General features: G+C 35.8%; 1 protein-coding gene across 3 annotated transcripts in view; it reads left to right on the top strand.

Annotated features, from left to right (window-relative positions):
• Positions 1–26461, top strand: part of LOC110813652 (RING/U-box superfamily protein) — a 41633-nt gene that overhangs the window by 1367 nt on the left and 13805 nt on the right. For 2 of the 3 annotated variants that reach the window (XR_015812822.1, XM_088206363.1), the window contains exons 2-6: positions 11889–12005; positions 12104–12296; positions 12873–13039; positions 13141–13318; positions 18337–18398. Coding sequence is in view for 2 of the 3 variants with exons in the window: in XM_088206363.1 (XP_088062489.1) it covers positions 11889–12005; positions 12104–12296; positions 12873–13039; positions 13141–13318; positions 18337–18398 (717 nt within the window). In the remaining variant the exon portion in view is untranslated. Of the gene's footprint in view, positions 1–4163; positions 4212–11888; positions 12006–12103; positions 12297–12872; positions 13040–13140; positions 13319–18336; positions 18399–26461 lie in introns of all 3 variants that reach the window. The other variant, XM_088206364.1, reaches the window with a different exon arrangement.

The raw sequence follows: 26461 nt of genomic DNA, 5'->3' as shown, positions 1-26461 counted from the left end.
TTATGGTCTTTCCGAAAAAGAAGTTTGTTTAGGATCTTAATATGTGGCAAGGTTAATCCACTAAAGACGTGAAAGAAAATGTTCATGAGATCAGTGTAGCTCTTTGGATAGATAATCAGTGGGTGTTGTTAATTCTGCCAGCAAACTTCTCAAAATTTTAGCAATATGGTGCCAAACACTAGTTTCCTTGCAGTCTGCACCGAAAGGAGGCTGAAGTAGCTAATTTGCAAGCTACTGGGTATGCAACCGAAAATGTGTGTGAACTGATTTCAGTCCACCATTCAATGGATTTCCTCACTAGTAAAACTTCTTATCTCCACGCCATCTAGACGTCAATTTCTATCACTGAATCTTCCTTATGTCAATCAGATTGCCCAACTTCTCCTTGCTCCACCTTTTAATATTTCTCCACAATATTTCCACCTTTTAATATATATGCATATATGCTTATATTTATTTCTTCTCCTCCAGAATCTCAATGATTAGGGGTTCAACTATTTGATTTCCTTTTTGGCTCGGATGGAAATCACCCTACTGAGTCAAGCTTAAATGATGCTCCTATCTGGAAGCTGTTTAAGGATAGAAAGTTTTTGGAGGTCTTATGTCTGGGTACTGACTCCTTAGCATGCTAGGCCATGATTTATCAGTTATGATGGCTGTGTGAATATGGGATAGAGTAGAAGGCAATAGAGGAAGAGAGGGAGAGAAAGTGGAAGAGAAAATAGAGAAGGTAGATTGCAGAGGGAGGATTAGAGAAATATCATAAGACTGAATTCATTGCATTCCTTACAATTTACATCCATTATAGAAGGTACAGCTGTCAAATAGGCTGGCAGTAACAGTAATATTCTTACTGTACAGTGACAGCTGTGACTGCAGCCTGCCATATTCTTTGGTTGTCCTACTAACCGAAATAACAAGACAAAATGCCAATAAAATTCCTAGCATGAATTAATTTCTTATTTCTTCTTCTTGCTACTAAGGTGATTCTTGACATCTTATAGTTATTTTTTTTACCGTCAATGAGACTTCAGAACTTTTTTTTAAGAGTATGGATCTACTCTTTTACCAAAACTATCATTACCCAGTTAACCCCTAAAGGACTATAGACAATAGACCAAGTTCAATGAGGGAATGGGCACCAGAAAAGGAGAGCTTGCTCAATTCTTCATCTCTTTTACATAGATAATACCCATTTAAAATGATATTTCCCCTTGACATAGAAAGCACCTCATCTTCCAAATTAGTTTCCATACGATGTCATATCAGTTCTTCTGCTCTTTGATGAACGGAGATAGTGGGATTTCACCAAAAAACCCCTTTCAAATCGAGCTTCCAGAATGGCTCTTCCAAGGCTTCATTTGCCTTTAACATTCGGACAAGCATTTGAATAAATTAACATATTCTTTCACCTGCGACCATAACATTTGAATAAATTGATATAAGAAAGTTCTCCATAGAACACATTTGGAAAATGAAAAATGGGCCCAAGAATATTATAAATATATAAGCTCTATAGGCTGTAAAACTAGAAATTCAATTTTTAATAAATTCTATATTCTATCTTACTCTTCAATGAATACTTTCTTCTTTGTGGATGTTAAGACTTTCTTATTTTTTGGTGGGTTCCACTGAAATTCTAATGGATTATAGGTTGTGTGTCTAGCTTGGACGTTGTTAAGATACCTTTTTATGCTTGAATGAGATCATGCAAATCTATCTTTGCTTCGGTCGTGCATCAATTGGTATTGGTATTAAAGTATAGTGCACCTTGATCCATTAACATCACACTTCTACAGCCAAGCACAGCCCTATCCCCTTTTATTTTCTAAAAAATTGTGGCTAATAAACACGAAATCACAGATAAAAGTCCCCAAAATTGACAGTCTCCACCAATAGCTCCAATGATCAATGCTTAAAGGCTCACAACACGCCCGAGTATGGCCCTTTCACAGTGATGATTAGGAAGGAAAATACTTCACTTGCATGTCTTGTTCAAAGAATTTTTCTTTCCAAATGTTTTCCAATTTTTCATTTTGTAGAGTCAATAAATTGGTACTCAATTATATCATTGAGACTCGTATTAATGATAATATTGTGTCTCAAGCATTGGTAGATTACTTGGAATTACGAGTTGAGCCACTTCTTGACCTTATACATTGGATGGAAATGCGGAGTAAGTAAATTTTGTCACGTTCCTTTTTTTCTATTGGAGAGTCTTATGAAGATGAAATGTGTCTTGATGTGATTGACATGAAAGCTTGTTATTGGTACATATTGGAAGTTTAATATAAATGTCCTTTGTAGTCATAATTGAAATATCTATGTACCATGTGGGGATGGTAAGAAACTTACTTTACGAGACAATTCATAAGAAGCTTCTGAAGGAAATGAGCCAACTTCTCAGATAATTCAAAAGAGTTAATAACTGATGCAACAAAAAAGAAAAAAATTTAAACGTATATGCAAAATGAAGAGTCATGACTAGAGCCTAAACTGTGCAAGGAATGGAAAACCAGGTGGAAGAAATAATAGAAGAGCGAGTAGAGGAATAATATGAGTGCCAAGTCCTGAAACAAGAAAAAGAAATTGAAACATAGGTTTTAGTGATGATCAAGTTCATGGTGGAGATAATTTTGAGATTGATCAGCGTATATCAAGAAAGATAAAGCTACTATTCCCTAGAAGCAAACTAAGGAAAAATTGAATTTTTTGGAGCTTGTCATACTATCTTGGTTTTATCAACCTTTCATGATGTCGTCGCTGACAAATATCTTTCCTAATAAGGGCTATTTTATTCTTCAAAACTAAAAAACTCGAGGAAATTTTTTTCAAATAAATCAAAGGAGCTCCAACAAATTTTTTTTAGATGATTGTCCATCAAGTTATTTAAATTTTCAACACTTAAAAACTCGAAAAAAAATTTTGTTTAAGTGGGAAGCATGATCTAGAAGAATAATTGACGTGATTCTAGATGGCTCAGATGTAGTTCTAATGATGCAATCCCGTATCAAAGAGGAATTTCCAGGTTCCGTCCCAAACAGGAAAGCAATGCCAACATCATTTTGTTTCCTAAATGAGATCGCTCAGAACAGGAAAATAATTTCATCTTTAACTACTTTTCTAATTGGGATTATTCTAAAAAATGGGTCAAGTTTGCCCAAAGGAAGCCTAAGGCTCAAGTAAGTTTAATGGATTTGGAGAATAAGTCACGGTCCAAGAAGAGTCAAGACTCACAGCGAGGAGGCCCATGGCCCAATTAGGAATCAGCCTTGGAAGGCCTTTGATCGTATGCACAACTTGTGCACCCGTGTGGACCAAGCAGGTTGCATGCTTGGTGCGCGCACGTGGAAGGAGGCCGACATGCGCGCACCCCTACGCGTGTGGCCCAGAACCCATGCTCAACAGCAGTCCTACGAGGCCCAATGGCCTGTCTGCATGCCGAACTGCCCAATCCGAGCGGCCCAGAAGCCCGAGCGGCACCTCCTCTTGGATAATCTTTAGGATTTAATTATTTTAATCTTTCCTACACCAAAATGTTTCCACAGCTGCAGCAATTCTAAATAATTAATTTAATGGGATAAATATGAAGAAATTAGAGGAAGAAGTCTACACAGGGTGGATGTCCAAGGAAGGTAAGGCTATCTTGAAGATTTGGATAAAGGGGAGTATTATTTTACTATTATTTTAATTTTTTAGGAGCCCTATTAATTAGGATAAGGATATATCTTAATTATTTTAATATCTTTTTAATTCTCCATGTTTTAATTTAAGTCCCACATGCCTAAATTAATTTTTCCATGTGTTTTACATGGAAATCAAATGAGATAAAACCTTATCTTATTTTTATTATTATTTAAATATAAATTATATCTTTAGGATTATTTAATTAATTATCTTGTATTTAGACGTGATAGAATAAATATTTTATTATTTAATTATCCTAGAATTAGATAAAATTTTATTTACGATATTATTTTATTAATTTTTTTAAAAGATTGTAATCATTTAGAATTATCCCGAGAAAGGTTATAAACAGACTTTTATTCATAGGTTGTAAGTACACAAATTACAATCAATTTGAGAGAAATTCTTGAAAGTTTAGACTTTTTTTCAATTAGTATTTTTGCTAATTTAATTTTTTCAAGTTTTTCGAGGAGTAGGAGTCTTTAGAAGTTTTATTGAATCAAGAAGCGGAGATCAACTTATTGGTAAGTCCGTGACGTTTTTCCTTTTATTATTTAATTTATCTAGTTTTTGTTTTTACATTCCTTTTAGAATTGTATATTCAATTAGAGTAAGTTTTCTAGACGGTTAAGTTTCAATATTGCATAACGTTGAGTGGATTATAAGAGTTGATTTGATTCTTTCCATATCCTTCTGCATCATCTGGTATTAGAGTTTAAACTTCTAAAATCCAAATCTATCTTTATTGCTTTCAGCATTTTTGTTTTCAAATTAATTTTCAAATTTATTTTGATTGTTAATTCGTTTGTTTCAAGTAATTATGTGTTTGTTCTATTATTCAAAAAAAATTATATATCAAAATACAAAAATATCTCAATTGCACTACATAAGGCAATTGACACGTTTACATTTTGCATAACACAAGCAGAATAACCGCCTACTTAGTGACTGAAAATCCTTTGAAAAATCGAAGGAAAAGTACCTCACCTTGCGAGCGAAAACTTTTATTTTCATTTCGAACATTATTCACGTTTAATTTTCGAATTGCATTTTAATAATATTTACATCAACATTGCATAAAGAAACTTGACCTATTGTAGAGCGTAGTTGACAAATCGGGGATAGTGTACATAGGTACACCTTCTGGTTATATCAATCGGAATTGATCGAATCCCTACGCATTAGTTTTTATTGTCAATCTTTGTGATCTATGTTTTTTTTATTTTATTTCTCTTGTTTCATTCTAAAATTAAGGGACTAATTGATACTAATTCCTTAACACACGAAAAACACACTGTTCTTTTTTTCGTGTGCTTGTTTCTGAGCTTTCATAGAAATGAGATCCTTTTAGGGTTCCTTGTTATGTCATAAATACTAACGTGCAAACCTGATTCAAGTGATTTTGATTTCGGATGCTCAACTTGACAGACAAAGTTGTCAATTGAGAGATTGTGAGGTAAACATGAGTGAAGGTGAGAGAGAGATTTTCTTTCATTAACCTTTACCTTGTAGGAAAATTCACTATGTTTTATCAAAGTGAAATACTTTCCTTCCGGGAAAGTATCCTTGTTATTCAAAGGGTCATGAACCTGCAAGTCCAGGAGAGGACAACGAGCAGAGGGAGAACATATTGCACATGTGATGCCTTATCAATGGTAAGGTATGTGGAATGATCATTAATGGTGGTAGCTGCGCTAATGTGGCAAGCACTCTATTCATGGAAAGAGCAGCGTTAACATGCATCAAACATCTAAATCCCTACCGGTTACAGTAGTTGAATGAGTGTGGCGAAATCTAAGTTACTGAACAAGTCATAGTATCATTCTCCATCGTAAAATATCACGATGAGATATGTTGTAATATTGTACCTATACATGCCAGTCAACTGATATTTGGGAGATCTTGGCAGTTTGATCAGCAGGTACAACATAACGGCTGCACCAATCGATATTCATTGCGAAAAAACGACCTGGATCATGTCCTTATGCTTCTATCACCAAAAGAGGTACATGAATCTTTCTGAAGAAGGAGTGGATCATAGACGACTTAGATTTAGTTCCAATGATGCAATCCTGCATCAAAGAGGAATCTTTTAGGTCCCATCCCAAACAGAAAAGCGATGCTAATATTATTTTGTTTTCTAAACGGGATCCCCTAAAACAGGAAAGTAATTTCATCCCTAACTACTTTTCTAATTGAGATTATTCCAAGAAATGGGTTAAGTTTGCCAAAAAGAAACTTAAGGACCAAGTAAACTTAATAGATTTGGAGAATAAGTCACGGCCCAAGAAGAGTCAAGACTTACGGCCAAGGAGGCTCATGACCCAATTAAGAATTAGCCTTGAAAGGCCTTTGATCGCATGCACAAACCGTGCACCTGTTCGGACCAAGTAGGTGGCACGCTTGCTGCACGCAAGGGGAAGGGAACCCACATGCGCGCACGCATGTTTGCCAGCCATCCAGCGCACGCCCCACATGGGCCTACGCGTGTGGCCCGAAGCCCACGCCCAACAGCAGCCCTGCGCGGCCCAACAGCCCATCTGCATGCCAAAAGGCCCAATCCGAGCGGCCTTGAAGCCCGAGTGGCACCTCTTCTTGGATAAGCTTCAAGATTTATTTATTTTAATCTTTCCTACTCCAAAAAGGTTTCCACAGCTGTAGCAACTCTAAATAATTAATTTAATAGGATAAATATGAAGAAATTAGATGAAGAAGTCTACACAAGGTGGATGTCCAAGGAAGGCAAGGCTATCTTGAAGATTTAGATCAAGGGGAGTATTATTTTATTGTTATTTTAATTTTCCAGCAGCCCTATTAATTAGGATAAGGATATATCTTAATTATTTTAATATCTTTTTAATTCCCCATGTTTTAATTTAATTCTCACATGTTTAAATTAATTTCTTCATGTGTTTTACATGGAAATCACATGAAATAAAGTTTTATCCTATTTTTATTATTATTTTAATGTAAATTCTATCGTTAGGATTATTTAATTAATTATCTTGTATTTAGATATGATAAAATAAATATTTTATTATGTAATTATTTTATAATTAGATAGAATTTTATTTAAAATATTATTTTATTAATTTTTTTAAGAGATTGTAATTATCTAAAATTATCTCGGAGAAGGCTATAAATAGGCTTTTTGCCTGTAGGTTGTAAGCACACAAATTACAATAAATTTGAGAGAAATTCTTGAAAATTTAGGCTTTTCTTAAATTAATATTTTTGCTAATTTTGCTTCTTCAAGTTCTTTAAAGAGCAGAAACTCGAGGAAAAATTTTGTTTTAGTGGAAAGAATGATCTAGAAAAATAATTATATAAAATATTATTATTATTACTATTACTATTATTAATACTATTTATTATTATTTGAAGTATTAATGTTTCTTAGGGGCTTAAATACTTTTTTAGTTATTTTATTATTTTTTTGTTTGATTTGGTCTCTGTCCTAGTTTTGCTTGTACTTTCAAAAAATATCCAAATTAATTTCTCTCAGTTAGTGTCTACTAACTTTGTTAATGCCTGTGTCAGATGTAAGTAGACATGACACGTGACATAATTTGACTTGCTATTGTTCATGTTTGACGTGTAAAAATTAATGTTGGACTAGTTAAAAAAATAATTTTGGACCTCTATGAACCGATCCAAAATTTAAAAAATAAAACCAGAAAGTATCTTCCCTGTCACACTTTTCTCTCTTCCTTCTCTTTTTCCTCGTCTCTCTCCTCCTCTCTATTTGCTTCTCATTTCTACCGCCTCTCTATATATCCATATATAAATAGAGAGAGAGGATATTGTTGTATTTTACCCAGAAAACAAAAAGGAAAATTAAAAAAAGTGAGTTTAATTTAATTTAATTTGGATAGATTGGAAACAAGAGAGAGTATAGTCTGGAAATGGAAACCCCTTCCATGGTTTTGCTGCTTTGGTCATGGATTATCCAAAGTTAATTTAATTTCATTTAACTTATGTTTAGATTAAGAATGAGAAAAAGAAGAATATTGTGATTGAAATTTGAATAAATAATATGAAATAAAATGAAGAATGAGAAAAAGGTGAATAGAATTAATGATATATGAAATAAAATGAAGAAGAGGGAGGATTAGATGTCCCCACTTGATTGTATTCAGCAGGGAGAGTATGGAAGGGCGCCCCTACTTTTCCAATTATATGCTGTCAATATATACATACATATATATTGAGAGTGGGAAGAAAGGAGAAGCAGATACAGAGGAGAGAGACAAGAAGCGCACACCTATTTAAGTATATACTATATATACATATATGTATATATAAAGAGTAGGAAGAAAGGAGAAGCAGATATAGAGGAGAGAGACAAGAAGTGTACACCTTTTAGTTATATAGTCTCTCTATTTATATATGTACATATATATGGAGAGAGGAGGAAGAAGGAGAAAGCTATAGAGAGGAGGAAACAAGGAAGAAGCGAAGGAAGAGAGAGATGCGGGAAAGGGAAAGGAAAACATTTTCTGTATTTTTTTAAAATATAGATCAGTCCATAATTTTTTCTTTTACATCCAATGTCACATGACATCTGATTTGAAAATACCAAATCAAATTATGGTACCTGTCATACCTTCCCACCGCTAGTTCTCCACTAAAGAATCATAAATCTGAATGTTTTTCTGTTGTGCAATTGCATATATATATGAGGAAAACGTGCTCTCAAAGTGCCCTCTTCCAGCCACTGATCCTCCCATAGTCTAACTCCATCCCTCTTACCCACCTTCCACCGTATATACTCCTGGAAATTTTCTTTCCTTTGGGTAAATTGTTTCCACAAGTTTTTCCCATGTGGTCTTGAACTCTCTCTAGTGAGCCAAGCTTTTCCCAAGCTATTCCACAAGCTTTTCCCATGTTGTCTGGAATTATTTTCCTTCACATTCAAAATGAAAGAATGGAGATTTGCAAGAAAAGTTCATGAAAATTGTAATAAACTATCAAGCATGCGGGTGTAGAAGGCCGTAGTCTCTTGAATGTTGCTAAGGATTCTCTTGTGATCTCGTGGGGGCAAAGGACCAAAATGCAATCCTAGCAAACATCCCAAATTTTTCATCATATACTCGCTCCAATAATTCCTCCACACTTTATCTTCCCATATTAGATTTGCACAATAATGGGGATTTGATAGGCAATATCATATAAGAATGCCATACCATACATCTTAAAAAGACAATAATGGTTGCAATCAATGTAAAATTTCACACACTCATCCCACATCACTGCAACCCGACTTGTGGTTCTAACATGTGAATTGTTTACTCGACGACCACCTTATTGCTCTGCATAATTTGTAAAATACCTTTGAGAGGGTGGTTTGTCACAAAATGATTCATGTGGTTGAGGTATGTACACGCAAGTCTTGTTTCAAGGAATTGAGACAATTGATGGGATGGGGGGTGAGGTTGTTTTGGCTACTGAAGGTTTGACTCACAGAGTATCTTTGAGAATTGAATTGGCTAACAGGTTACAAATGGAGGAGATATCATGGAGATAAAAATCGAGAGCTAGATGGATAAGGAGGGGGGTAGAAACATAATATACTTCCAAAGTATGAAAAATTGTCATAGGTGGACCAAACATGCGGAGGAGATAAAGATTGATGACAAACTGGTGAAGGCAAGAGGTCAGAGATTTTTTCTGCAGATTGTACCGCAAGGAGTTTAATTGAAGGCCTAAGTCGGATGGTATCAAGTTTAGATCCCTGGATGAGATTTGTTGAAAGAGAGTTCATAGAAAAGGAACTTTTTGAGGGACTTATACATTGTAGTAGGGATACAATTCTTGGTTTTGGTGGCTTTAATATGCGGTTTTTTTTTTAACAGAAATTTTGACATATAATGAAGAAAGATATTTTAAAGTTTTTAGAAAATTGTTTGACGCAAGGTTTTTTGTTAAATCCTTAAATTCCTCTTTCTTGGTGCTAATTGGTAAGGTGGAGGGGACGAGATGCAAACATTAAAGACTTCTGACCTATCAACTTAGTTAGGAAGTCTACAAGCTCATCGCGAAGGTGTTAGTTAGAAAGAGTGACAAAATGATGTGTAAGTGATAGGTGAATGTCAACATAATTTTATGGAAGGAAGTCAAATTATGAATACGGTAGTGGTGGCTAATGAGGTAATGAGTGATCTGTTATTTGGAATAGAGAAAGGGTCCTATTGGATATTTATATGGAGAAGGCATTTGATCGAGTAAATTAGGGATTTATTGAATATATGCTAACACGAATTGGCTTTGGAAGACATGAAAAAAAAGTATCCAAACGTCTTAGACAAGGGAGTCTATTATGACCTCTACTCTTTGTTGTTGTTATGAAAGAATTTGAACAAATTGTTGCTAAAGGACAGGGAGTTGAGTTTGTTTAGAGGACTGAAAGTGGGAGAAGGAGAGCAAAAAGAGGAGGTAACCTATTTATTTTTTGCATATAACACTTTAGGGTTTTGTGAAGCAGATGAAGGTGCATTATCAACCTTAGATGCATTTTTTTGAGTTTCCAAGAAATTTTGGGCTCGATATTAACCTAACAAGTTCAAATTGGTGAGATTGGATGATAGGAGTGATGGTAATAGATTGGCAAAAGTTTTGAGATGCAAAAAGGTAGAGTTGCCAATCGAGTACTTGGGCATGTCCTTTGGAGCAAGTTATAAAGACGTGAGGACGTGGGATCCTATTGTGGTAAGGTTTGAGAGGAGACTGATGGGGTGGAAGAGAGTTTACTGTCAAAGGGCAGGTGACTTATACTCATCAAAAGTACGCAGGCCAACCTTCTCTTTTATTATATGTCCCTTATGACAATTCCATTGAGTTTTACCAAGAGATTGGAAGCAATTCAATATAGATCCATTTAGGTGAATTTCGTTTGGTGACATGAGATGAAATCAAAAGATCATTGTATCAGGGTAGTTTGGGATTGATATCTATTGTAGAAGTCAACCAGGCACTAAAGGATAGATGAATTTGGAGGTTCGTGAAAGAAAGTGACACACTGTGGCGGAGAGTTATAATGACAAAGTTTGTTATTGGTGGGTAGAGGATGATATTCTAGACTACATGGGGATGTGTAGAAAAATAATGCATGGAAAGGAGTAAATTTCAGGAACACATTAGGTGGATTGTTGGCAATGGAGAGAGGATCAACTTTTGGATGGACTCTTGGCATGGAAGGGAAGCTCTCAAAGTAGATTGCCATATATTTTTGCTATTGCATGGTGGACGTTTCAGTCTATGAGTCATTCAGAGACATCAGAGGGAACAGGAGTGACATGTGGAGGTGATGAGAAACCTTAATGACCGGGAAATAAATGAGTATGAGACTCTTCTGAGTTCATTATCTTGTGCATCTCTGAGTGAGAGTAATGACCAACGATCTAGAGCTTCAAATCAGTAGGGACATTTATGGTTAGGTCTTTCTATAACTACTTAGCCAAGAATGAATCCATAGAGGCCAATTTTCCTTTCCACCAAATCTGGAAGGTGAATTCTCTTTCTAGAGTTGGTTTTTGTTTTTTTTTTGCTTGGGAAGTAGGACATGGATCTATTCTTACTATTGACAAGCTAATGAGAAGGGGAAATATTATGGTGAACGGCGATTCTCTATGCAGAAGGGTTGAGGAGTCTTGTACCCATAATTTGTTTTGGTGCTTACTTGCCTACAAGTTATGGACCATGGCGTATGAATTTCTGGGGATTAGTTGGGTAATAATTGGTATTGTAAGGGATAAGATTTGGGCCTGGAAGGGTATTGCTGGTGTGAAGAAACATGTGGACCTCATTTCTTTTGTTATATTTTTGGTGATGCGGAAAGAGAGAAACAAAAGAGCGTGTGAGGGAGTGGGAGATGATTTTGTAGGATTAGAGGTAGATAGCTGCAGATCCTAGATTTTTTATTTATGGGTCGTCCTCTGTATTTTAGGGAGGATTTTTGGGACATTATTTAAACATCTTGATTGATTTTCGGGTTGACATCCATTGGTGCTTGTAATTAATCATACATACCGTACTTTTTAGTTTTAAAAAATAATTCATGTGGTTGAGTCTTACCAGTTCAGATTTCTGGCTTAGTTAAGCTCGATTAAGGATGGAGAATTATGAGTTTTTTTAAAAATTATTTGAAAGTAGTGTATGTTCCATTCTTTTTTCATATGTGAATTTTTTTCAACGTTGTGCAGAGCTTTAGAAGATTGGGACTCATCGCCACCATGCATGGCTGATATTTTTAGGTGTATGGGAAGAGCTGCTCGGGCTGCATTGTCTGTGATTGCAAGGCATCTTCGTTTGCGAAGCGAGTAAGGATGGTCATGGTGTATTTTCTTCTAAAAATTTTTGATTTTCTAATGCTCATTGGTTTTTTATGTCAACTCTGACAAAATTATATATTTGGCAGTGTTTTTAATTATTTACTTGATGACAATCCATTACCTCCTAATGAGGTATCGTCGTCGGTGCTTGTTGCTACATATTCTCATCCATCCTTGCAAAATGGAAAAGGGGCTATTGGGGGAGGGAAGCCAGCTATTAATGGTGAAGTTGAGAAGGGATTGCTGACACTAATTTCTTCTGATGGTCCTGGGCTTCAGGTTCTTTCAATTGCGCCTTATGAAAACTATACATAATATATCTATAAGAAATTTGTGTTTTATATTGCAATATTTTCAATTTTATCTAGGCAGTAGTTAAAGGTTATGTTTGGTTCAATTCCTATTATATCCTAATCAGTTTTTATTTCTAATTTTTGGTATAAGCCTTCATATGTATAACTAGAACATAACTTGGTTTTTTTGAGCTACCACATCCAATTTGAACTCTTTTGTAATAGGAATTCAAATCCTACCACCTTTCAAGGTAGGAATTCCCACATCAAAGATTCAAGATAGTGGTGGTGATAAGTCAAACACAACAAATTCTGTTATATGCATATTAAGACTAGTGTGAAAATTAGAGCTAGGAATTGACTAGAAATTGTATGGAAATTGAACCAAATGCAGAGAAAATGTATCTCTGTATCATGTTGTGATAATTGGATGTTCTATCCTGGATGTTGACCCGCTTTCTTCTGAATCTAAATCTTCTCGTGTTTAGTGGGTTCAGCTGATGTTGTAGCATTTTTAGGGGTTGTTTTCTTTATTCTTTTCCTCAACTGCTTTTCTCTGTAGGTTTGCGATCCAAATGGTCGTTGGTACCTAGCAGATGATGGGTCTACTCCTGGGGATCTTTTGCTGATTACCGGCAAGGCGCTTAGCCATGCCACAGCTGGCCTTCGACCTGCTGCCTTGTACAGAGGTGCTTCTGATTTCCCTATGGGTTCTAATGTTGTGGGCAGGTACATGTTTAATAATTTGTGCATGTTGAATAAAATTGTCCTAGTTCTTTCTTTAGTTTTCATTTCATAGTGAACTATCGTGTTGGTGTTTGTAATTGCAGGACATCTCTTGCATTTCGACTTATGCCACAAGCCAATGCTATACTAGATTGTTCCCCAATAGCAGCAGCAGGTCATGTCATCCCCCAGAGCTATGTACCAATATCTGTTAGCCAGTTTATGGATGACCTTTCTGCTGAGGATGATATGCTATGTAATCATCGACCTGATAATACTTATGTAAGTTATATCTTTGAGCAATTTGTGTGTGATTTTTGAGGAGAAAAATTGGAGTATGAAATCGAGTACCCAAGTAAATTGTTGAGGACTGCTATGTCCCTGGTAACATATATGTATATTTATATCGTTTAGTTTTTCTGTGTTCAAGGTAATGAAAATGGTGATTTGCTGGATTAGACTAGCAAATCCGTTGATACTACTATTTTTTTCTTCTTTAAAAGGATACTTTGGTACCAATAATTTTCTTGGGTTTTATTAAATGAAAAAAATCATATTCTCAGTTTTAACTCTTAATTAGCATATTTTATAGTTAATCAAATATTAGAGGCAAGATTTTTCCCAAGTGCACTCCTTGAATTTCAGGATTTAAAATTTTTGTCTGCATCTTATTGGCGCAGTTTAAGCTAGGGGAATTGAAGGAAGAAAAAAAGGATTCTCTCTTTGTTGGATGAACTTCAAGCAGAACCTTATTGTTCTCTGATTGATGAAAATAGAAAGCTTCAATTTGCACAACTTAATACTCATAATATTTTGGAAGGAATCCATAAATTTGAAATGCTGCAATGTTACAGTACCTAAAGAAGGATCTAGTTATGGGTTTGTTGAATGGAAAATTCAACTAATACAAAATGGTTACTTGATTTCCACCTTTGTGAACTATATTTAGTTGTAGTATGGTATCATTAAATGGGAACTTTTTCATCTCTTTTACAAGGAGTCATTAAGCTATAACCCTTTGATCACTTGAGTTAAGAAAGAAACTCCCACTTTTCCTGAGACAAATTCCAGTTATCTTCTTATCCAGATCCTTTTTGCACATATATGCACTATATTTAAACTGTTGTTAGAAATAGATAACTTCTTTTCATAAGTAACCAGCTCCCCATAGGATAGACTCATTATACATAAAACTGTCTCAACCTCCACAACCATAGGAAAAACAGACGACAACCAACCTCCACAACCGTAGGAAAAATTGAATTGAAATGTAACTGATGAAATGGAATGAAGAAAACAAAATAATCTAGTCTGCAGACTGCAGTTTCCTTCATTGAATTTACTATTTCTTAGCTTTGGAAACCGTCCACCTGCAATTCATCCCACCATCCCTTGAGTTTATCATTGAAACCAAGGACTTTGTGCCATTTGTTCTTAAACCTAAATGATTATGGACCCAACTTATGCTGTTCAACTCCAAGGTTATGGAAAAGTAATATGAGATTGGGCATTGCATGGTCTTTTGAAATAATTGACACCACTGAGTTTGGAAAATGTAGAAATGATGAAATGGTCAATTCTAGAAAAAGAGGGCCTCTTCCTCGAGTTAGACCATGTCCACCTCTTCGCAAAAAGAGGCAGATTGATAAGTTCAAGCCTGTCCATAATACTAATAAATTCTTCTACGGAAGTTCTGGAGAAGCTTTCCCTAGACCTCTGAAATCTTTTTAGGATCATATTAAGATCCCTTCCAATCAACCAATTGTAAATCTCACCTCCTTTTGCACTCCTCCAAATCCCTTCAAAGTTTCTCCCTCTCTCTCTCCTCCCTAGACCCAAAAGCCTCCTAAAGTTTCCACAAACGGGCTACTATTTGAAAAATCAAAGAATAGTTTGGATCTTTTTTCTGTTTAACTATATAATTATGCTTAATTGTAGTTAATAAAGACTTGTCAATTCGATCATCATTGAGCAATCATTCACTCTCTTATTTACGGTTCCTCATGTTTTAAACTTTCTCCATCACAACTAACTTTTGTGTAGAGACTACAAAATAAAAAAGAGATGAAACACCTAAAATTATTTTGAAGTACTAACAACTACTCTGAGACGGGTAATTGGTCTATGTGAACCGATTTGGTAAAACCCAATTCAAAAGTCAAAACAAAGCTTGATATTACAGAGACCATTTAGGGTTTTATGATAATTGGGTTTTTTTTGGGCCAGGGGTAGGTTTTGATATTTTATGTACAGGATTTTTTTAGCTATGATACCAAACCAATGTCAGATTTATGTTTGATTTGTCCACTTGGGGATTTGGAGATAAATCTAGATATCGTACTTAGGGTTTTGGCACTCTAATATTTGATTGATTCACATAATCAAGTATTGAGAAATTTTTGAATGTCATTAAATAATTGGATCTCTCGCAAGACTTGCAATTAGAAAAATATTTATGGTGCTTCTTAAGTGATCCCATAGAATTAAACTAAGAAATTTTGACATTAATAACGTTGAAAATACTATTAATTATATTATTTAAAAAAAAAAGAAAATACTACTAATTATAAGATAGAAAAATATTACTAATTGTACTAGGAATGCTACTTCTAATAAAAATAAAGAATACTAATATGAAAAATAAAACTAAATACTAATAAAAATAAATCTTAAAACTAGTGAAAATATAATAGACTGCTAAATAGTATAGTAACTTTACTTGAATAAAATAATAACTCTAATCTATTTGGCTACTCTACTCTAGATCAATTTTCCTACTTAGAGATTTGAGGATAAAAAACCTAGATATCACACGTAGAGTTTCTTGGACATCACATATAAGAAATTATAAGCTCTATACTTAAGGTATAATTGTATCATACAACCTGAAATTTGAGAAATTCTTCGAGTATTTTATTGAATAATTTAACTCTCTCAAGAAGTAAAATTGTAAGAATATTTATAAAAGATGAATAACATTTATTAAAATAGAGACTAATACTAATAAAATTAGGAACAGTAGTTCTAATAAGATAGAAAATACTAGTAATACAAATAAGAAAGCTATGTACTGATAAGACTAAGATTCTAGTGTTATTAAACTATAATAATAGATTCCTAAATGATCTCTTAAATAGTATATTAGTTTTGTATCTAATAGAATTGTAATTTTTAACCTATTTAGGTAATCTGTAGCTACTCTATTCTAAATCATTCTTCTTTAGTTGGATAAAACTTGACACGAGTTTGAAGTGACGAATGATGTAAAACCTTGATCTTCAAATTTCGAATGAAAAGTCAACTAACTCTGTGTTCAGTTATTCTCTTCAATAGCAAACATAATGGAACATATAGTTTTTTAGGATGTAATGAACATATCGACCAATTTTTGCTTCAACTTCATCTTTGAGTTGAATGTCTAGTGACACACTTATTGGCTTGAGTTCCTTCTTGCATTGAACTTCAGAATTCTCCTTAGGTACTAAAATTGTTGGATTAACCTTGACCATAATGCCTGGGTATGAATCGAACCTCCAGATTTTGTTGAATTTTCTTTTTCTAATTTCTTTCTAATATCAGTCTCAGAATTCACCATGACCATAATGCCTGGGTATGAATCGAACCTCCAGATTTTGTTGAATTTTCTTTTTCTCATTTCTTTCTAATATCAGTCTCAGAATTCACCATGACCGCAGAGGGAATGTGTGGCCTAGAACTTTCATTTCCCCTGCAAACTATCTGATAGGGAGAGTCCTGAAATGCAAAATCTGCTGGTCTTCTTAGATCCACTAAACATATCCCCTCAGCCTGACACCAGAATTTGGTCTTTGCATTCCTTGGGTCTGTACATTTATAGATCTTTCTTTAATCACCTCATTAAAAGCTCTCCCTCTAGCCTTTTTCACATTGCTGAAGTATTTTGGAAAGCTCCTGCTTCTTTGATGATAAGAAGTTTAAATAGACACGCATGTATCAAAGGCTCACTACCAACAAAGATGCTACGAGTCCATTGCCGTAATGGTCCCTTATCTCTTAATGGCTGCCTCATGTGCTATAGTGACAGAGAAACACGCTCTCCATTCCTCCACTTTTAATTAGTATAGAGGTTATGAAAAAAAAAAGTATTCAACATGTTTAGTCGTAACTTGTTGATCCCACCCATAGTAGAGAGTTTCGTATTCTTATACATTCAAGGAGAGTGGGTGAGAACGGAGCCAAATCCCTGTGACCAGGGGTGATTTTCTCAGGGCTATGGAGCTTACGGATTGCACAGAACATTTTGACAACCAGTTTACCTCCTTCAGTGAGTTATAGAAGAGAGTGACTTTTTTGGCCTCCTTACCATAGGAACATCTTAGACACTGTCATTTGCAATCTCCACCGAATTGGGAGAGCAGTATTTATGGCCCTTAAGTGGCCACATTTACTTTTCTTTTTTGGCTATTATTTTGCTTGTCGGGGTCTCTTTGAGGAGGATGTCTCATTCTTTCTGTATGTATTTCTTCTCTGAGTGAACTTCCTTTTTCTGTAAAAAAAAAGACTGCTTCAGTGTACTTTAACACTTTTTTATGTTATTCATTTTCCATTACGTATAGAGAACCGAAAGAAGAGAGGAATTTATTGATAATGACAGTAATTATGACTTTGTGCTTTTGAGAATGACAAGGCAATATTTCTTGATGAGGGTGATGGATATGCAGGCAAGAATATGTGTTCATATTGAAATTTTATAGGAATTTCTTTTTGTAAGATATTGTACAGGAACTTAGAATTTAACCCATTTCTTATTTCAGTTTACATGTTTCCTGATTGTTCAAATTTGGTATTGCCCAAACATGTGTTTGCTATTTCTATAATTTATGTTAACATTTATGTTGTAGCACAATCAGGCTGTAGTGATGCTTGAAATAGGTGTCAAGAGTGTGTTTCTTGATGTTTTACATATGGAATTTCTCAAACCTGTCTTGCCATGTCAGTCCTTTTTATTGAATGTGGAGGTTTTGTTCTCTAGAAAAATATATTGTATGTTCTGTCCTCCAACATGTTATTGAATGAAGCACATTTGTTTGCTTTTCAGATTGCATCTAAATTTTATGACCTTTTTCTTCAAATGAGCCTGATTGTTTAGTATGCCTAAGAATCTTTAGTTGCAGTAGACAGAGATGCATGATCTTATTTCAGTATAGGGCTATTTTATGCGTTCTTTTGCAGATCTCAAAACTGCATCCTTAAAATGTATATATATTTTGATGCTATTTCATATGAAGATATTTTCATGGATTTTTGTTTTTTTACCACAGGTAGCTCGAAACAATTTGAATAAAGAGCCTTCATTAAGAAGTGTCCTCTCAGATCCCATATCGTGAGTCCCTCTTTATCTTCTTACATTTCTTTCTTTTTCTTATTTCAGCTATTAAATGATTCACTGTTTCAAATCCTGGTTAAAACTAAGCATGTTGCCTGTTTCTGATTGTTTTTATTTCTTTTTCTTAATAGAAAAAGATATTAGAAAGAGAGAAAACAGAGTACGAGGGAGGATAAGCTATTCTTCTACCAAATGAAAGAGTGAAAAAATACAAAATAAGGAAAAGATGGCATACATCATCATAAAAATGTTTCCTTTGCTCAATTTCCTGGGTTCTTCCTTGCAAGCATGCATCAATATATAATGTAAGTGGTTATTCTTTTTCTCCAGAAAAAGGATGTAGCATTGGAGGGCACCAAGGGGTGTCACCCGAGAACAACTGTACAAGGTTACATATTTCTCAAAGATATGAAGTTGATGAGATAGGTTACATATTTCTCTTGAATGGGACAGCCTTTAAACAAAATACAAAGGGTTCTATGACTATGATCTTTGATAGACGAAAGACAAGGCACCATTCTCAAGAATTCTTCTGGGCCTCTCCTTCCAAATAACCTGAAAATGAGGAGGGGGATAAGGGAGATGAGCTTCATTTCTAGGCTTCATTGTTTGGATACCATTCCATGTCTGAATTTCATCTTTAATGGTGCCACCTTTGACCCAACCAAGGTTGAGCAGAGAAAGGATGATGGGAGAAAGGGCAGAATCTCGAACGCTTCTGGTTTCAACTCACTGAAGGAGGTGGCTGGTGGGTCCACACTCAGAGGCAGAGAAAGTAGCGATTAACCAGAATTTTGCCTCTTGTCATAGGTTGTCCAAAGTCAAGATCCTTTCTCATGCTGCCTCCCAAGCAAGAAACTCTATGTGTGGTGTTGGAGGTCAGGGCTTACTTTCCCAAAAGTGTTCAAGTGGGCAGTAATCGATCACATTAATCGATCACTCCCTCCTAGATTCATCACCCTCTTAAGCATCCATAACCAACATATTCTTATCCTGAGGAATGGTAAAAATCTTTGGAAACTGGACCTACAGGCTTCTTTGCCCCAACCAAGTGTCATGCCAAAAGAGAATCTTATATGCTCTCCACACCTCACCCTATAAGGCCTCCTCAACTCTCTCTTCATCCCATCCCCCCTCCAGGACCCCCATCTAGCCTTTATCACCCTCCTCCAAAGGTAACTCTCATCCGCGAAAAATAAGTGTGAAATCTCGATCTGAGTACCCTCCCTCCCTACCTGAATACCTTTCACCAAGCCCACCTCCTTAGCCTTCTCAATCAGCTTATGTTGAGCCTCCATAACAAAAATAAACAGCAAAGGGGACAAGGGGTCATCACCTTTTCTCAAACCCCTAGTAGACTTGAAAAAAGACGAAGATCCCCCATTAACCATCACAGCAAAAGAGGGGGGAGAAACACAGGTGTTCATTCATTTTCTCCATCTCTGTCCAAAACCAAGTCTGCCCCAGAGAATGTAATCCAGAAAATCTCAGCTTACATGATAATATGTTTTTTCCATATCAAGATTACACAAAACCCTATTAATTTTTCTACAAATCATATCACCAACTGTCTCCGTAACTGCATCCAAGATTTGCCTACACCCCCAATAACCTGACCTAATACTTCAGCCATTCTCCTAGCCAATACCTTTGCCAACAACTTGTAAATGCAACCCATAAGACTAATAGGTCTAAACTTCCTAATGTTCTTAGCTCATTCAACCTTTGTAATGAGAACAATAAAGGTGAAATTCACTGATTTTTACATAAGTCTCTGCCTTGTGGAATTCTTTAAAGAAATCCACCACATCCTCTTTCACAACTAACCAGAAATCTTGAAGGAATTCCATGTTAAAACCATCGGGTCCCGGGGCTTTATTGCTGTTACACTCCTTCAAACCTTCTAAAATCTCGTCTTTAGAAAACTCCCTCTCTATATCAATCCTGTTGGTTTCGTCAAGCTCTTGAAACTGAATCCCATTCAGCTTGGGTGATCTGCTGAATTCTTCTTCATACAACTTCTGATAAAACGTTTTGGCTCCTTCCTTGAGAATTTCATTATCTTGTATGCCCTTCTCATCAATAACTAATTCTTTCACATTACTATGTCTTCTTCTGTAGCTAACCAGACAGCGAAAAAATTTTGTATTTCTATCACCTTCTTTAATTCATTTCTTTCTGACCTTCTGTCTCCAGGACACCTCTTCCCACTAAAGCATATTGGCAATCTCAACCCTCAACCCGTGCAACCTCTCTCTGTCGCACTGAGTCAATCCGTTCTCACCTTCCAATTTATCTAGAGTCTCGAGTTTCTGCAAAAGAACATTCGTTTTCTGCTCTTCCACCTTGCTTTCCAACTCTGTCCACTTCTTTTTTTGGGTCTTCAAGATTTTTAACTCAGTCGCTACCCTGAAGCTGGCACTTCCTTGCACTTCAGTGTTTCCCAAACCCGTCTCACCATGTTTCTGTAGCTACTCACTTTCAACCACTTATTATCCAATTGGAACAACATCGGACCCCACTGGATACCTTCAGACACAATGCAAATAGGGAAATGACCTGGTATGATTCTAGGCAGGACTTTATGGTATAATCCTGCAAGATGAAATAAAATGTCAGAAGAAACAAGAAACTGATCTATCCTCTAGCAAGTAGGAGTGCTCATTTGGTTGCTCCGTGTCCATCTCCCACCCATCACTGGCAAGTCAACCAAATCCAACTGATCCAGGACTTCTTTGAATTCCTCTGTCCCAACGCTTGAAAAAGACTCTCCAGACCTCTCCCCTCTCCTTAGCACCATGTTCAGGTCTCCTGTAGAATCCACCTCCTTTTACTCTCTCCCTACTCTCTCCACAACACCTCATTCCCAATGTATTTACCCCTATAGTAGACACCTGTAATGACTCACTCCTCTCCCCTTTGGCAATTCTCAAATAGGCAAGAGATAGAAGTCTCACCCACTAAGGAGACTTATAGTTAAATTTATACTTCCTCCACATTACAACAATGCCTCCCGCCATGCTTCTTGCCCGGATTCCCGTCCACTTGATCTTTTTCACTCTCCATAAACTCTTAATGATATTCTCATCAATAGTTTCCATTTTCGTTTCTTGCAAATATACCATATCAAGGGCTCATCTACTAAAACAATCTTTGATGATTTGCCTTTTCTTCATATCATTAATCCTCCTAACATTCCATGATAGAATTTTGTTAAACATTGGCATAATCATTTATTTTCCCACAACCCGACTCTTCTTCTCCCTTTTTCTCCTGCAATCATAATTACTTGTGGATGGAAGTTTTTTCAGCTCCCTACTCTCATGCTCTCCCTGTTTCCTTCTTTCCTTACTTATGATCTCTTCCCTATCTTCTTTGCCATCTTTCTTCTTTCGATTTCAATAAAGAGCTCCTGCAACTGATCTTCCAAACCATCAAAAGTTACTCCCAGAAGTTACTAATTTTTTGATTACTTCTTAAAGCCCAGACCTAGTAACAGTACTCCCCCTCTTTCCTTGCAATCACCATTTGTTAATCAGATATGTTTTGTGTCTCCATTTGCCTGTCAAGTGGGCTAACTTCCAACACTCCTCTATCCTCGTAAGCAACAATTGCTAGAGAATCCTCATGTTCACACTCCTTTGCTGCCTGGGATCCGACTCCATCTCTTTCCTCCATATCAGAAATGATAAGCTCTTCTCTCACCCTGATCTCCTCATCTACTTCTGCTTCCTATTGAATAGCGAGGACCATCGCAGTCCTACGATCGACGAACTATTAACATCTTAGGGTTTCTTGTTCCTTCACCTCCTTCCTCCTCTCTATCGCGCGTTCCTCGTCTCTTCCACCTCGGATCCTTTTCCGGGTTTGTTTTGAATCAGTTTTTATGCTCGGGTCAGGCCAAACTTGATAGGCCTCCAGACCCATTCTGCGTTCGAATCCTGGTTACTAATCTTGCTTGGCCCAATGGAATCGACCCACTTCCCCTTCTCCACCCGTAATAATCTCTGTGCCTTCATTGGCCCAACCTCCTGATTCGGCCCAGTCTAGCTATTTTAAGGTCCAACACCCTTTTTGCCGAAATGACCTAACCTTCTCGCGTTTTGGGCTGAAAATCCCTGGTTCCTTTTCACCTTTTGAAATTCAAATCGGGCTCGACTTGATTCTCTTCCGGATCTCATATTCTTTGCCCGATTCGTCCCTGTAGCCCTACTACGAACTATTTTCGCAAATGATTTCTCAGCCACTCTCACCCTTGCAACATGTTTCTCCCCCTGGTAATTTGGACACTTAAAAAAATTACTCTCCTTATCCTTTTCGTTTCAACCTTATCCCCTCTTTCTACTGTTGGTCCACCCTTTTCCTTTGGCTTGTTTGGATTTTCAATGGGTCTATGTACTAACTTGAAAATGACTCTCATCAGATTCCAACAACTTCTGGCTTCAGTTCCCTCTAGAATGAAAATGTACTTGATCCTTTGCCTCCTTTCCTACTACAAAACCAAGTACTCACTGCTCCTATTGCAGCCCAAAGCCACCCACAGCTTGTGATTCCTCCCGGTTCTATGTTTCTCCCACATTATCTCACCCTTTCTCCAATAAAAATCCTCAAGAGAATCCATCAGCCACTTCACATCTTTATCCTCCAACAAGATGGATATTTTAAATCCCCTTCCATCTTCACAGATGCGCAATTCGTCGTTGTTCCTCCCTTCGCAAATGATGTTAAAGGTTTTCCTATCAATTCTTAGAAATTTCTGTTTATTCAAAGCCATAGCTCTATTCCCTATCGGTCAGCCCAAGCCCACTAACCACCTGCAACGACCCCAACTCCCATCCCTTCTACTTCTCCTGTCTAATCCAAGCCACCAAACCCCCGGCTCCCATCTCTTCTCTCTCTCTCTCTCTCTCTCTTAAATATAATAATAAAATTAATGTGGTAATATATAGTAGTAATCAATTTAAATTTTTTGAATACATTTAAATTTTTTAAAATACAAGAATAGTATTTAATTTTTAGTTAACTACAAAATATGTAATAAATAATTTTTAAATATAAAAATAAATTAACGTGATAATATATAGTAGTTACCTAAATGTTCTAAATATATAAATATAAAAGTATATTTTAATTTTTAATTGATCTTAAATTATGCAGCATATAAGTATTTAATTTAATTAGTACAAATTTTGTGGTATAAAGTAACTGTGTATATTATCGATATATAGATATAGTAGTTTAGCTGTAATTAAAAACTAGCTATAATGGGTCAATTTTAAATAAAGGTGGGTCAGTTTTAAGTACAGATGAAGCTACCTAGCTGAAGTTGGGAAGTGATTCCGGTGGATGTATTTTGTTGGTGTCCTAATTCTCATCAGTTTGTTGAAGTATGCTACTTCTACAAAGATTATGATGAATTAGTGCATCATCCCTTCTCTCGTGATTCCATTCTTTTTGTCTCCCAAAGAAAAGACTCTTTAAGTGCATTGTTTGTCACGACTTGTAACCACCTTATTTGCTAGGGAGGTTTTGGGAGGATGAATTCAGTGGGCATGGGCTTTTACTGCATCAATTTCTTCTTGTGTATTCCTTGGCTAGAAGGAGGTTTTGGTGTCTTGGTGCTTTTCTATGGATATGGCCAAGTGGTGTGGGAGATTGACCTTGTGGAAATTGAATGGCTAGGAGGAAGATAAATATGTTACCCTCTTGTATCATCTTTCCTTCTGTTCCATGGACCATTTGAGGCTAGATGACCTTTGTTGAAAGTGGGTGCAAATGGATCTTTTTTTTTTTTTTTTTTCTGAAATAGCAAATGGATCTTTTGTTAACAAATTATACTTGTACCTCCTTTGCCCCCTTTTTAAGTAGTGTGGTTTTCTTGGAGACAAATTTGGAAGATGAATGCATTCCCATAATTCCTTTTTGCATGGGTAGCTGCTAGAGGGAGAATCGTTATTATTGACAATATCCAACAAAGAGGGAAGGTAATGGTGATGCCTGTTATCTGTGCAAAAGGGCTATGGAGTCCCAAAATTATTTAATCTTGTGGTGTTCCTTCTCTTCCCTCTTTGGAGGTTGCCCTTGCCTTTCTTAATTTGTTACAGGTTCCTGATATGCTGGTTTTGGATGAGCTTTGGGCTTGGCAAGGTATTTTTACAGTGATAAGAGGAGGAAAAGATCTATCTTGGTTATCCCTTGGCCTACCTTGTGGGTTATAAAGGAAGGAGGGAAATTTTAGGCCTCTCCAGGTTGTTTTTTTTTTCTTTTTTTTTTTTTTTGGTGTTGGGAGAGTTAATGACTTATAGTTCCAGGATAGATCTTTTATGCAATATCCACCAACAGGCTACCTGGCTTTTCTAATTTGTTACGGGTTCCTGATATGCTGGTTTTGGATGAGCTTTGGGCTTGGCAAGGTTTTTTTTTAGAGTGATAAGATCTTGGTTATCCCTTGGCTACCTTGTGGGTTATAAAGGAAGGAGGGAAATGTTAGGCCTTTCCAGGTTGTTCCTTTTTTTTTTCTTGTTTTTTTCGTTGGGAGAGTTAGGAAGTGAATGATAGAACAACCAAAAGGAGGTAGAGAAAAGAGGAGATCAGGAAAAGCTCAGGTTGAAATTCTTATGTGGATTGCTGTTTTGAGTAGGATTGACACCATTAATATTCTTGAGAGTTGGAGATCTCATCAAGTTCTTTCTCTAGACATTTGTTGGATGTGTTTTTATACTTCAGGGAGCAAATGTTGCCTTTTTCTCTTTTGTTCTGAGACATGGAATTTGCAGAACAGATTGTTTTCTTTATTTGGGATTGAGTTGGTGTTTGTCCCTAATTTAGAGATTTTTATCTCTTCTGCCTTATGGTTATGGGGAAAACCAAGGAGCATAAGGAGGCATCAGAAGGGGCTATTCTGGTTTGTTGGTCATTTGCTTAGAATAGTGCTATTTTATCCGAAGGCTTTTTACTATATTTTTCTTATATTTCTTGATTCTTTGTTTTTGCATAGATGATTCCTTATCCTGTGCTCTTTTGTGTATTACCCTTCTCTTAGATTTTTTCAATCAAAGAAGAACAATGGAAATATAAATTCAAGTAGTTGAGTTGCTAAAGGAAATTATGCGTAAGCTGTATAAGCCTTCTTCTGTTCTCCTCTAATATGTAAACCACATTACTTCAGAAAAAATCTAATCCCCATTGCCATTTAGGAGTCAAGACCAAGATTTCCCTACTTTAGAAAGAGAAATATTCAAAATTAAGTATTGATCATTTAAGAGTCCAGACAAAGATTATATTTATTTAACAGTAAAATCAAATTTACCATAATATCCTTCATCTCCTAAATGAAAAATTTGTTAATGACCCAAAATTTACCTAATTTATTAGTTTTCCACGTTAAATAGTTTCATTCAGTACTTAATTTCTTTATAAATTGATTTTTTTTGGTATCAATTAACGAACTAAAGTTTATATAGTTTATCAGAAAAGTTATCTAATAATTTTATGAAATAAAATTACTATGGCAGTCTCATCTCAGAGCTCTTTCAAAATTGGGACCTTTACTCAATTTTTGTAGCCTCATGATTTTGTGGTTCTTTGAGGATGATGTCTCATTCTCTTATTTTGTCATGCTTTTCTTTCTCCTATTAATAGAGCTTCTTTTCAATAAAATATATTTTTTAATTTTTTAAAAAAGATTTAATAAATAATGAAATAAAGTAATATTCTTATCTTAAAAAAAGAGGAGTGGAGAATTTGCTCAAGCACTTTGGTGGCCATTTCAGCTCGGAATTCTGTAAATTTTATAATTCACTTAATATGTCTAATGGTAAGGGTACTTTTGTCATTTTGTTAGAAGCTAGTATGGCAAGAAATTGAGGTGATATAGCAAAATTAAGTTGATGTGGCATAATGGAAATTTGATAGTGACCAACACTAAGATAAGATTTTGTTTAAAAGATGGTTAATATTGTATCGGATTGTGTGAGATTTTTTGCCTAATTTGTTGCCACAATATAGGTGCATGATCTTTTCATAGGTGACTAGGTTGCCCACAAGGAAAGTTCAATATC

Source organism: Carica papaya, chromosome 6 (genome assembly GCF_054855325.1).
Source record: "Carica papaya isolate Zhongbai chromosome 6, ASM5485532v1, whole genome shotgun sequence".
Classification (NCBI taxonomy): Eukaryota; Viridiplantae; Streptophyta; class Magnoliopsida; order Brassicales; family Caricaceae; genus Carica; species Carica papaya.
This window is presented reverse-complemented; position numbering and strand designations above follow the sequence as displayed.